The sequence below is a fragment of the Notolepis coatsorum genome, assembly GCF_963971535.1.
Source record: "Notolepis coatsorum genome assembly, chromosome: 1".
Lineage (NCBI taxonomy): Eukaryota > Metazoa > Chordata > Actinopteri > Aulopiformes > Paralepididae > Notolepis > Notolepis coatsorum.
The window spans coordinates 240,899,249-240,913,997 of NC_140165.1; the positions used below are offsets into that span (position 1 = coordinate 240,899,249).

A 14,749-nucleotide genomic window follows, 5' to 3' on the forward strand; every position below is an offset into this window, starting at 1 on the left:
TACAGCTCAATACACACAATTGTTAAGGGGATGCAGACCAGAGAAAGACTTTCATCTTGTTTATATCAGTTTTTCAATTCATAATGACATTTATGACATACTCAATGCAGTACTGTTACATTTGTGACATACAAGATATGCAAATATACAGTACTGTTAAACAGAGATCCTAACAGTAAATATATACAAGGGGGAGGGAACTGTACATTTATAATGAATTGAAAATGGGGGACCCTGATGTAAACAAGACGGAAGTCTTTCTCTGGTCTGCATCCCCTTAACAATTGTGTGTATTGAGCTGTACTGCAGATTTTGACAACAAAATTAACAATATGATGCCGCAAGTTCTGTTATATTTCAATTGCCTTACTTATTTACATAAGTATTATAGGCCTACAGCAGTATTGTACAGCCAGTAACTATACTTTTGCTCACACAATATCTTGAATGAATGAGTTTATTTATTTCGAACATAAATTGAAAATAAATAATAATAAAAAACAAGTAATAAACAGATACAAAAAATTAAAAGCAGTTCATGTATAATATTGTAAAATAGCTTAGACATAGCCTACTTGCATATAATAGTCATGTATAATAATTCCTTAATTACCATCATACGTACCCACCACATCACATAGACTGTAGTGTATAGCATAATAGCAAATGGTTTTACTTTTATAAGTGTTACCCCAAATCTCCACACAGTAGTTCAGATATGGTATACTAGTGAGCAATATAGAATGTACAGTGATTTATCCCCGCAGATTAATGTAACCTTCTGAGTCTTGGCAAATAACACCTCCATGCAGTCTTTGAATGCTTCAATGCTGGAATCTGGAGCTCTGTATACACAACTGACAATCACGTTTCTCAGATCTCTACTGAGATACAATCCATCAAGTTGTCAATGGTAGTTGACATGCATTCTACAACCTTATATTTGAGGCTATTTTTTATATATAGGGCTACACCCCACCTCTTTTCCCAATCCTGTTAATATAATTGAGTTCATATCCATTCAACTCAATGTAAACTTTTTTCTCAGAGCTAAACCAAGTTTCGGATATTGCTATGATATTGAAAGGTTTATTAGTTGGGTCATCTGTGGCACTTCCGTGACCGTGGAGAGTGAAGGTCCGTTTCTCAATGGATTTGTCATCTAGGAGGGTTAATAAACAAATTTAGCCGGGGTGTATTTTTTTTAAAAGGCGGGGGAAATTTGTGAGAGACCAAATCCAAAATGGCTGCTGTGGAAATTAACTTTTTAATGGTTTGACCTACAATGATGCACAAATGGTTTCAGACAATATTTTGGTCAAGGAATACAAATTTGGTGTTTATATAATGATTTGACCTATTGTTGACCTTCAAATGCAAGATGGCTGCCAATTTTTTGCTCCAAAAGAAAGAAAATTCAAAATCGTCACAGAGCCTTCATATTAGGCTCGAATGAAAGCTCTGCTCATGATGAGTTGAATAATATACAGTATAAGTACACAGAAGTAATCTCTGAGGTCAATAAAGTCAATGTTTGTGTGTAAACAACAGTTGCTGATTTGCGGTTACTAAGAATATGGTGTCCAGTTCATCCCATCACATTTTCATAATGAACCAAAAATAATTTTGCATTATAGCCTAACATAAAATAGTATTATGTATGCAAAGCTAGCAAGGTTAGTTGCTTGAGCTGAATTTAAAGGTCAACTCAAAACAAAAAATTGTATTCACTTCGAAATTTTAACAGAATCCTAGGCTACTAAATTTCATCAACACACAGTAAAGGGAACTTGACTTCGAACTCACCTGACTGTCTACACACTGACTGAGACACACACACACACACAGAGAGAGAGAGAGAGAGAGAGAGAGACACACAGGTCACTCTTAACACTACGAAGATTAATGGAAGCTGATGCTTCATGTGTTTTGGCTGGAACAGTCTATTAGCAGTCCTTGTTAGCCCGTTTATACCAGCAGTCCTTGTTAGCCCATTTATACCAGCAGTCCTTGTTAGCCCATTTATACCAGCAGTCCTTGTTATCCCATTTATACCAGCAGATCGATACGGTACTTGATGTGATATTCTGATGTTTTTTACGCTGTGGCTTTTGGTGACTCATAATAATCGTATGTCTTATTTTAGAAGAATCAAATATTCCCCAAACATCAAAACACTTGGATTTAAAGACGTCCTTGACAAACAACCATGTCCATAATCCCACAGTGCCCCTTGTAGTGTAGTTACTGATTGGGGTAAGAATTATTCGATTAAATTCACTCAACCTTTATGAATGTGGAGAGTTGACAAGAGCTCTCAACTGACCCAAGTGCCTAAGTAAAAATAGAATAGATTAACAAGTTGATGGTATTCGTAATGTTTTAATAGAAGATATTAACAGTTTAATTATGTGACACAGCCACATATGGATGGACTTGTCCAGTGGTGAAGGGGTAAAGTACCTTTTTTATGGTGGGGACAGTGATAGATAAGGAAAAGCACACCTCTGTCCTCAGGTGAGAAGAATTTCCCCTAGGCAAAGGTGTAGACCGGGTCCGAATTAACAGGGAGGTATAATTGGGGTGTCAAACTCATTTTCACAGAGGGCTACGTCAGCATTATGGTTGCCCTCAAAGGGCCAAAGACAGTATAAATGTAAATGTAATATAAAATAAATGTAACTACTTCTTTACATATTGTTAAATAACTTTATGTATTTATTACTTCTATTCTATTATTTCAAGTTACAAATATTACATATTGTTATAGGAAAGTCTTTATTTTTGTATTTGCTCTTTAACCCTGCTCAGAAAATGTCTACAATGCACTTCTGTTGAAATTGCCTACGTTTTTCTGTTCTATATTTCATCATAAAGATGCAAGGAGATACAGAGGTGTTACTTTCAGTTCCCCACACATCCTGCTATATGTAAAACAACGATACAACTGCCCGTTGCAACACAGGAAGCTTGTTTCCTGTTAGAAATTCTAGGTATTTTTTTGTCCAGACATAGCCATGCGAATTCCACTATTAACATACGAAGCGCAGCTTCTTAGAAATTTCTGATTTTGGGCAGCCCCCCCACCCCCGGTATCCTGCCTGTCTCTTTGCATTCAAACCGTCTCTTTTCTGCTACACATTGTAAACTGAAGTGAGACTCTGCACAGATAATACATTTAGCTTATCAGCTTCTATCCTTGATTCAAGTAATCATTCTTTCAGTTCCAACTGGGTCATTGTTAGCTAAAATGCCACCACAATATGCATTTGCATAGATGTATACGTTATTTTTACATAAATCCTTTTGATTTATCAGGTTAAGAACCACATATTACTCTATCAATCAATGATCAGGCTATTTTTAATTTTCATTTCATTTTTATTTATTCGTACATGGAATTGTTACAGTCCAACTGTGTCTTCAGTACATATAGTTCACTTAATATGATCAAGAACAAAACTCTTGTCAAGATATGCCTCCTAAACGTACCGGTTCTGGTCAGCCCAGATCTGTTTATAGTCCCCAGGTTCCAGTCAGCCCAGATCTGTTTATAGTCCCCAGAGAAACAAAGAACGAAGCAGACGCTCGTAAATTGTAAATCGGAGGCAGCTTCCAGGGGAAATACATACACCGGAAATTCTACCCCATAGACACTTTCGGCAGTAGTTCTTTACCAGGCTTTATCTCACGGAGATAAAACGGGAACGAGGTTATACCTGCCCCTACACACATACAGTCAGTGTTGGGCAAGTTACTTTTAAAAAGTAACTAGTTACAGTTACTAGTTACTTCTTCCAAAAAGTAACTAAATTACTTACTCAGTTACAAATTATAAAAGTAACTAGTTGCGTTACTTTCAATATATATATATATTTTTTTACATAAACAACATACACAAATCTAAACAATTTTAATGTTGCTGTGGGACAAAGTGAGACTAGCCTCCAATCAAATGCCATGTATGTAGATATTATAATTACTATGTTTATATAGTGGATCATACAAATACAATAGATGTTTTGGAACTTTTGATATGTATTGCCCCTCAACAGGCCACAACTGGGCAACATTAAATTATGCTTGTTAAGCACTATACCAAAAATAAATAACAAATATATACTGATTGATTGAACATTTTAATTAACAGATTGCAGAATGGGTACAGCAGTACGGCTCAATACACACAATTGTTAAGGGGATGCAGATCAGAGAAAGACTTTCGTCTTGTTTACATCAGGGTCCCCCATTTTCAATTCATGACATTTATGACATACACAACATACAGATATAAGAATCTAATTTAATCATCTAAACCAATCTAATCATGACATTTAAGACATGCATGACATACAGATATATATCTCTGCGCACCAGACTGTGCTATTAAACCAGGAAGTGCAGCACTATGTTGAGCCTGTCAGCAGTATTGATTGATTGATTGATTGAAAACTTTATTAACAGATTGCAGAATGGGTACAATACAGTACAGCTCAATACACACAATTGTTAAGGGGATGCAGACCAGAGAAAGACTTTCGTCTTGTTTACATCAGGGTCCCCCATTTTCAATTCATCAGGACATATATGACATACATGACATACAGATAGTCAGTACTGCTACATCTATACATTTATGACATACCAGATTTGCAAATACAGTACTGTTTGTGATACAGAAGGAGTCAGGAAAAGGGAGTATATACATTTGACGTAGAAACTGTACATTGGAGGAGGTTGGGTGGGGGGGGGGGTTGGGTACACTGGGATATTGACAACCATACTGGGTAATCTACATTGGAGGTGGTTGGGGGGGGGGGGCACACTGTATAAACAAGCAAAACTGTACATTGAGGGGGGGGGGGGGGGGGGAGACACTGTACAAACAAACAAAATTGTACATTGGACTATTGACAAAACCATACTAGGTAAATGACTGTACATTGGAGGGGGTTGGGTTAGGATATTTACAGGGGCCAGTGTTGAATTGCAGTCTCCCGTAGGTGTCCCTTGAGAGAGGTTTTGAAAGTGGGTAGTGATCCACATTCCTTTACAGCTTTGGGTAGGGCGTTCCACATTGATGTGGCATAATTGCGAAACGTGTTTAGTCCCTTATTTGAGCCGAATCTGGGTTTAACATGATTTGTGGAGCTCCCTCTGGTGTTGTGATCGTGGTATTCACTGACCTTTGGGAAGTATTTTGACATGTACATGGGTACCTTGGTCGTGTAGTGTATCTTGTAGACCAGGCCCATTGCAAGTTGCTGTACTCTGTCGTCTACTCTAAGCCATCCTAGGTTGTCAAAGTGGGCAGGGGTGAGGTGGGTTCTAGGAGTAAGGTCAAGCAGTAGTCTGACCAGTTTGTTTTGAGATGTTTGTAATTTTGTTTTTAGCGCCTTTGAGGTGCTTTGGTACCATGAGGTGCAAGCATAGTCGTAGTACCCCTGAATGAGTGCTCCTGCCAGAGTCTTCAGGGTATTCTTGTTTACCAGAGAGGAGATCCGGTACAAGAATCGAGTTCGTTGGTTGACTTTTTTTTATTACATTGGATGCCATTTTGTCACAGGAGAGATTAGCCTCTAGGATGGAACCCAGGTAGGTAATTTCATCTTTCCTTGTGACAATATTGTCACCCACTGTAACTGAGAAGCTGTCGGCCTTGCTGAGTTTGTTATTTGAACCGAAGAGAATGGACTCTGTTTTGCCCATGTGTAATGATAGTTTGTTATCAGCGAGCCATATGCAGATTCTGCCTAGTTCCGAGCTGAGGGTTTTTTCAACCTGTAACTTGTTCTTGTCAGAGACCAGCAGGGCTGAGTCGTCCGCAAAAACAGGAACAAGTTGCAGTCACAAGCTGACGACATGTCATTTGCATAAATTAGGAACAGTAGCGGTCCTAGTATGCTTCCTTGTGGAACACCACAGCTCACAGAGCCACTACTGCCCTGCGCTGCAACACAACAAGAGTGAACCGCGGTCTCACGCTGACTGCTCGCTTATGTTGTTCCGTTGGATTCGTTTTGGATTATTTGGGCTCAAAACGTACACTACACGGACCCGCGGTCTCACGCTGACTGAATCGCTTGTGTTGTGGCGCTGTGTGTCAGACTCTGGATGCGTTAGACACCCGCCTACCTCTACCTCTGATTGGCTTACCATGACATTTTACTCAACCTCAGCCAATCGTCAGCATGTTTGTGCTTTGGCTCGCGCACTGCCAACTAAACAAGGAAGAACATTATTGCCTCTCAGCGCAGATATCTGTCTGATGACAGAAACAGGTTCATTCATAGTAACGGGCCGCATTTTTTTGCAGTAACGGTAACGGCGTTATTAAGATTGGAAGAGTAATCCGTTAGATTACTCGTTACTGAAAAAACTAACGCCGTTAGTAACGCCGTTACTTATAGCGCTGTTATTCCCATCACTGCATACAGTACACTGACTGTTCATAGTGCAATGTTTACCAAACCAAACAAAATGTACATACTTATTTAGCAGAAATGAAAACAACACAATTAAATGAACATAAATACATACATTCTGTGTATCTATCAGTTAAATTGCATATTTACTGAGGTTCATTCAGAGGGGCAGAACTATGGTGCAACCAACACTTGTGAGCTGCTAAGAACACGTGGGACAGATGTAGCATTTTACTAAAACAAATGGCTGCACTCAAACTTGCAGAGGCCATACATCCAACTAATGGGAGATACCGGTAGTTTGATTACAGAAAACATTTTCTCTGCATGAACACACAACTGTAACTACTAAAAAATAAGGGTTGTCTCAGTTCACAACTATATTGGTCAGGTTTTGGGTGGGACTTGTTTGCGTCCTGCAGCTTCTGATTACATTTGGCGAGATGCTCGTTATGTCACACAACAGCAAAGTCACACAGCCAGTTTGGATCTGACAGTTCAGGCAATATTTCTTCAGCCACAATAAAGCTAGCTTTCACTGCTGCATGGTTTCTGGCTGTAGCTCCTGTGAACATACTCTGCTGCGATTGCAGTCTGCCTTTTAATTCTTGGACAATTTGTTGTTTTTCTTGGAGGCTAAATCTGGCATGCGTTTGGTGTCAAAATTCAGACGTAGATTGTACTCTTTGACGACAGACGCCGCATCATCACACAAAAGACATACCGTTTCTTATCCTTGAAGCACAAACATGTTTTCACTTTCACATCTTTCTTGAAACTGCCTTCCATCTCCATCAACTTTTCTCTTACTGGACATGTTGGCATCATGACACTAATGAAGATGTTCAATTCTCAATTCGACTTGATGGTGAAATCGGCGTAGTTAAACACTGATGTAGGCGACATTGCCATCTACATGGGATGCCGCCACTTTGCCTGTCACATAATTGACATGCATTATGGGAAATGTAGTTTATAGTCAATGCACGCTTTAAAGCAGCATAGACTTATAATAAGACAATCATAGACCACTGCAACACTTCCGGGATTCTGAAATCATGGAGGAGATCGCGGGGGGAGCAAATTAATGAATGTGGATGAGAGCCTTGATGTAAGTGGTTGTAGCTACGGCTGTGTGGGTGCTAGAAACATGATCGAATAGACTTTTATACGCCGGAGTCTCCTGAACACGGCGCGACCGATTCCAAATCGATTGGAACTTAATCGGCCAAACTATAGTCCCTTTTTCAGCACCTACTCCCCATACGCATGCGCAGATTGCCAAAGGATTCTGAAGGCGCACGAAGCCTCTCTCTCCTCTCATCTGGGGCCAATAACCCACCCTGCTGAAGCAAACAGGGGTGCTGCTCATGTCTCCGACTTTCACATATGGATGGAGTATGGTGGAAGATACCCACCTATCCCCTGTGTCCATAACTCAACTCATCATGAGCAGAGCTTTCATTAGAGAGACTAATATGAAGGCTCTATGACGATTTTGAAAATAAATCTCTTTTGGAGCTCAAAATTGGCAGCCATCTTTCATTTGAAGGTCAACAATAGGTCAAATCATTATATAAACACCAAATATGTATTCCTTGACCAAAATAAGGCCTGAAACCATGTATTGTGCATCATTGTAGGTCAAACCATTAAAAAGTAAATTTCCACGGCAGCCATTTTGGATTTTGGTCTCTCACAAATTTTTTCCGCCTTTTTTAAAAATACACCCCGGCTAAATTTGTTTATTAACCCTCATAGATGACAAATCCATTGAGAAACGGACCTTCGCTCTCCACGGTCACGGAAGTGCCACAGATGACCCAACTATATGGAATTGCTCCAAATATTCTTTAATGTTTTGATGGTTAGCATATAAGCTTCTGCTGTTGAAGTTTTAAACAATATAAAACTCAAAAGTATTATTAATTATTAAGTATTATTAAGATGGCGGCGGTCTCGTGACCCAAATCAGCCATTGGGTGGGTGGCGCTAAGATGGCGGCGGTCCCGTGACCCAAATCAGCCATTGGGTGGGTGGCGCTAAAATGGCGGCGGTCTCGTGACCCAAATCAGCCATTGGGAGAGCGCGGGGCCTGAGAGCGCGGGGCCTGAGAGCGCTGTGCTCTGCCTGTCTGCAGATGGATGCTTCTCAGTTTAGGAGGGAAAGCCTGAGTGAAGAGGAGGGTTTTGAGGCTGTTGTGAATGTTGACAGTGTGGGGTGTTTTTCATGTGCGTCACCCCAGGTATCGTCGCTATCGCTACCTTTTCTGTTTTCTGCACAACCCTACGACCACTGCTGTGGGGAAACATGAAGGAATGAATGTCCTAATAAGCATCTTTATCTTAATGTGTGTGTGTGTGTGCGTGTGTGTGTGTGTGTGTGTGTGTGTGTGTGTGTGTGTGTGTGTGTGTGTGTGTGTGTGTGTGTGTGTGTGTGTGTGTGTGTGTGTGTGTGTGTGTGTGTGTGTGTGTGTGTGTGTGTGTGTGTGTGTGTGTGTGTGTGTGTGTGTGTGCGTCCTCAGACGAGAGAATGAGCTGCGGCTGCCTCACGGCTGGGTCCACTACCTGGCTCCAGAGATAGTGCGGAGGATGAGCCCAGGGAACGACGAGGACCAGCTGCCTTTCTCCACAGCTGCTGACGTTTATGCTTTTGGGTATGTGTGCCCACACTTAAGCACTCTCCCTGGGCCTCGCTCTATGGAGAGCATGCCCCCGGCCTCCAGCGCACCCGGGGTATTCAAAATCAAAATAAAGTGTGAGCTCCAGGCCCACCCAGGGTTTCCGTTGTCCGGTAATTACCGACATATTTAAATATCTCCGGTCATAATGTCCTGTGAAAATAATTCCCTCTAAGCACAATTTGAATTGTATTAAAATAGTTGTTGCTTCACCAAGCAGGTCTAATAATGACAACGATGTGTGTTCCTATATCATATCACGCGCACAGCAAGTTTCAATTTCAGTTCCTGGCATTTTTAACCAGTGGAGATAGGTAAGAGAGATTTCCCTATCGTTTTTCTTATATGAATTATTCAACCTACGTTAATAAAACATACCTGGTGATCAACTACAGTTTGCTGTGAACATTATGATATGTGTGTAGTGTTCTGATAACGACTATTGGTGAAGCGATGTCGAGATTAATTTGGGTTAGGCAGCGGGAGCTTGATGCTGGATTAGCGAGAAGCATGCAACTGCAGAGCCGCAGAGCTCACAGTTGTGCCCGCACAGTGCAATACTCCAATTCAGCCATTGGCAATTCAGCCATTGGGTGGGTGGCGCTGCTGAGCGGTCCCCAGACCGGACCTGAGAGCGCGGCTGGCTCTGCGGCTTTGCAGTTGCATACTATTGGGATTAGTTTATCGCTTCGTTGGGAGGCGGAGATAGTCACGCAACGTTTACATTTCAGTGAACCCCACGATAATGTTGCCGTCTCTCTCTGCCAAATTTCTCAGTTCTTTGCTTGATATAATTAATACAAATGTCCAATATAACGGAATTCGTTAGCTCATAAAAATGTGATTATAACAGACTGCTGTTTAATGTCGGGCCGACTGCCCACAGACACCTATTTGATTTCAAGTCAGCAGCAGCACGGAGTCTCGAGGGACTTATCTTATTTGGAATATAATGACTGTATACGCAAAAGTAGCCTAGTTTTAAGTTAAAATATTATAAATCTACATGCCTTGAGGATGTCATTCTTTATATAGCCTGCCTATCAATTATTTTTAAGCTCAATAAACTCTGACCGGAATTTCTCCCATTTGTCCGGGAGATTGAAATCTTGCAGGACACGGAGACCGGCACCAATATTTTCTAACGGAAACCCTGGGCCCACCGCCCTGCCTGGTGGGCCCACACTTAAGCACTCTCCTTGGGCCTCGCATATGATGTGCTACAGTACATCTTTTGTGCCTATAGGCTACACCTTTTATTTGTAATTTTTTTATATTTAAAAAAAAAAGTGCATTGCTCTTATTCTGTCTATTTTATACAAATGTTATGTCTGCGTGCACTTTATACATTGCTTTCATGGAGTCAGAAACCTACTAATAGATTTTTATGTCAGAAATCTATTAACAAATATGAATTCGCTGCTCAATTTATGCCTGTCTATAATTATGCCAATTGTATGCAAATGTTATGCCTATGTCTATTTTATGCTTCATAGTCAAGTTTATTGTTATTGTTTTTTATCTGATCCGTTTTTAAAATCTGTCTATGTGCATTAAGGAATTAAGACACAATAGCACTGTTTCAAGTTGATATCTCCAGCTATGCTCACCTATTAGCCTTTAGTGTGGCTCATTGATTACATACATTTAAACAAATCCACAAATGTATTCAACAACATCACTTGATAATTAGATTAGATTAGAATGTATTCTCATTATACAGCACAAGTACAGTAGCTACAACGAAAAGCTTGACGTCCAACCAGAGTGCAAATGTAACAAGTGCCAAAGCAATATACAATGTACAGATCAATATAGAAATGATCTAAGGTGGATTGTATAAAGTTAAAGTGGATCTACTATAATGTGAATAATAATAACAGAGTAATATAGGGTTTCTAACCAGATGTGTTTCATTCTTAGCACCATCTGGTATGAGCTCCAGGCCAGGGATTGGCCCATCACCAACCAGCCGGCAGAGGCTCTGATCTGGCTGGTTGGCAGCGGTGAAGGGATCAAGGCGGTCCTGGCAGAGGTCAGCCTGGGCAAGGAGGTCACGGTAAGGTCATAAGGTCGCACTGTGGTGACATCAAACCAAAACTCTTATTTTCAAATAACGTCCCCTCAAATAGAAAGGGAGCTCTCATTTTGAGAGAAATTGGAGTTAATGTATAGTCGTCATCATTCATTTAGATGACAGGATTGTAATGATATCACAATGTGATTCCGATACGATATGTGATAATATTGAATTATCGCTCATCCCTATTTGGGTATCATCACAGAACAGAGAAATACTTTGCTATATTGTAGTATGCTCAAGGTATACCCTAAAGTATTATTCACTGAAGTTTAAACGTATTGAACTGGACCAAGCAGTTGCCAAGTTTAATACTAATATTATCACTCTATGGGAAAGCAAAGAGTGTCCTGTGCCTTGATTGATGTTGTAGATTATAGCATGTAACATTATGACAACTCCGGGGCGGCTAAGCGGTGCAGTGGGCAAGGCGCCCGCCACTAACGCAGGAGACGCTGGGTTCGAGCCCAGCTCTCGGCGTTGCTACCAGCTTGGCTGGTCGTTCATACTAACACAATTGGCAGTGTTAGGGGTGGGAAGCTGGAGGGTGGGGATCGGACGTTGTGGACAGCGACTCCTACAGGTCGGTTGGTGCGCCTGTGCAGCAGAATCAGGAAGCGACGGGGGCAGCGTGAGCCTCCCACGCAGACCCTCGCCGCTGAGAGATCGCGTTGTGTAGGTGAAAAGATGCGACAGCTGCCTCCTCGTGTACCGGAGGGGACACGTGATGCAAGGCTTCGTCCACATTGCAGCCGATCTGTGGGAGGCATGGCCTGACAACGTTCGAGACAGGGGAGGGGTAGAATTGGACAATACGAAATTGGGGAAGGGAGAAAAATATAAAAATGGGGAGAAAAAGTAGATAGATAAAAAAAATAAACATTATGACAACTCAAACCACCATTATTCCGTCTGAAATGAAAGGTGTTATAGATAAAAAATGTATGTAGAGTAAAATTGCGTAATGTTATCTATAGCACCTTTACCACTCCCTTTCAAATAATTAGTATTACACACAGAAATAAAACAAGATATAGTACATATGATGACTTGTCGTCGTGCAGAACTTGTAAGTCACTTTGGATAAAAGCGTCAGCTAAATGACAAAATGTAAATGTACATAAATATAGTTTGGGGGAAAATGCATATGTTGGTATTGCAGAGATCTGAATCTCATTTCTGTTTGACTCTTAAATATGTCATCTGGCTGCATGGCTATATGGATACTGCCATATCCAGAGTGATTTTCACTGGGATTGTTCTAGCAATGTTTTTATTTTTGCATATTTGTCTTTTTCGTGGTGGAAAAGATATAATTCAACATTCGAATTTCTGGAATATGACTGTTCTATCAAATCCTACTATGGAAATGGTGTTTCTGTGTCGTCGGTGGTGGCCATCTTGAAAAATGGCGTCTGTGTCCGATTTTCAAGTGGCTGCTTTGGTGCTTGTAATAAAATTGTTCTCTTATCTGCTTGGCTAATACAAAAAACTCTATAAATGCAATGATTCATTCATCCATACATTTGCTTTAAGTAAAATAAATCATTTACCCCAACCGTTGCCTGCTTCCGTTCTACACAGGAGATCCTGTCCGCCTGTTGGTCCTTCCAGCTGGATGACAGGCCCTCCTTCACCCAGCTGACTGACATGCTGGAGAAGCTGCCCAAACTGAACCGTCGCCTCTCCCACCCGGGACACTTCTGGAAGTCGGCCGAGTATGTATCGTAGAGCGGGGGTGTACCACGTGCGGTGACCCGAGGGGTGCATCGAAAGCATGACCTCTGACCTTGAGTCGTGTTTGACCCTTCAAAAGGGAGTCTAGCTCAGCTGAAAGGGGATTTGAGTTGATGTATGAGATTACAATGTCTGTAGTGATTAGGGCTGTCACTTTTTCTATCAACTTCAAACAAATCCAGTGTAAAAGACAGTTAGTTTGAAGTAATTAGAACTTCTATGTCACCAGAATCCTCTATTATAACCCCCCCCCCCCCCTCCTCACCAATCACAAAACAATTGTTGTCATTAGTTTGGATAGTTGTAATTTCATATTGCTTCAGGAGAGCACACACCTGAGAAAGACAGAGAGAGGGAGAGACTGACTTGTGAGAGAGAGAGAGAGAGAGAGAGAGCGAGAGAGAGAGGGGGAGAGAGAGGGGGGAGAGAGAGAGAGAGAGAGAGAGCGCTATTGGTACAATTATGAATTCACTTATTTTTACTGTATGGAACGCACTCGTCTCTGGCGAAAGGATTGATAAGAAGATGAGATGATGATTTGTTCGTAATGGTGGACGGCGCTCCTGTACGGCGGGGTTCTGTTGATTTGATTGGATGAACTCACGCAGCCCCGGTCTGCAGTTCCCGCCTCCGCTGTGCTCGGCAGTCAATCAAGCAGAGAGGAGAGACAGAGATACAGACGTACAGCGCAGCACGGCGATCAAGACGCCCCGGATATTAACTCAATAATATCCATTTTGAATTTGATCACATCATTAGAGTTGGATTAGTTAACATTTTGGCAGGTTCGATTGATAGTTTTCGAATATTATTTGAGAAAAAAAGTGTCAGCCCTAGTAGTAATCTAAATATGTTCTGGAATGAAAGAGGTTGTTTTTTTATTATTAAATAAAAAAAAGAAGAAAAAAATAGAGTCTGACCAAAACCATTGCACCCTCAACCAATACGGTTGGACGTGCAAAACATAGTTAATTGTGTAAAAGACATTTTAGGGGAACTGAGGGGAACTGTATGTTTTTGATATGACTTTAATTTGGGAACGCTTCAGTGGTTAAACAGGATTCATGTTGTTTTCATCACCAAGGTGTTTGATTTTCCGCTTGCTCACCTGTCTCCTTGCTTCTGTCTGCCCGCTCTGCGTCCATCGCTGAAGTGACTTCTCTTTCTTTCCCCCTCTCTCTTATGTCGTCCACAATCTGCCATACCGCCCGTCTCCTCCTCCCTGTGTCTGGGTGTCCTCTCTCTGTCTCCTTTCCCCGGCGATCACCCTCCCCCTCTGGACGTCGACTGACCTTCTCCCCCTACCTGATCTCCACTGTCTCTTCCTGGATTCCCCTCTCTACCTCCCATCTCCTCGTTGACCATTTTCCAATCTCTCTCTCTCTTTCTCTCTCTCTCTTTCTCTCTCCATCCTCTCTTTTTTCCCCTCTACACACCTTCATTTTCAAAATGTTGCACACGTCGCCCCCTGCTGTCCGCCCCTCTCCTCCGCGTCTCTCCGTGAAGGCCGTGGGACCGCCACCACTGTCTGCGGGACCACTGCTGCCAGGGCCTGCACTCCCGCTGTCCCTTCATGTACAAATATAGCAGTTGACCGTGTCTCGTACCGGCCTCCTCCGCTCACGTAACGTGATCTAAGTGAACTCTTCACGCGTGATCCCAGTTTGAGCCTCTCTCTCGTTCTGTCCATCAGTCTGTGTTTTATTACGGCAATCGAGAGAAACGCTGCTATAGAAACGAGCGTGTCGCCGGCGCGTGGCGTGCCCCTGTCGGACGACGGTCCGGGCGATGCCGTCTTAAAAAGGTTGTCTGTGTGTTGACCTGCTC

General features: G+C 41.8%; 1 protein-coding gene across 3 annotated transcripts in view; it reads left to right on the plus strand.

The window, feature by feature from the left end:
* LOC311244609 (kinase suppressor of Ras 1-like) overlaps positions 1-14,516 on the plus strand; it is a gene marked incomplete at its 3' end in the record, with an annotated part of 114,215 nt that extends 99,699 nt beyond the window's left edge. For 2 of the 3 annotated variants that reach the window (XM_084334209.1, XM_084334210.1), the window contains 3 exons: positions 8,950-9,081; positions 11,029-11,164; positions 12,770-12,916. In XM_084334209.1, coding sequence (XP_084190335.1) covers positions 8,950-9,081; positions 11,029-11,164; positions 12,770-12,916 — 415 coding nt within the window. Of the gene's footprint in view, positions 1-8,949; positions 9,082-11,028; positions 11,165-12,769; positions 12,917-14,428 lie in introns of those variants that run through there. The other variant, XM_084334211.1, reaches the window with a different exon arrangement.
* Between the last annotated feature and the right edge of the window lie 233 nt (positions 14,517-14,749).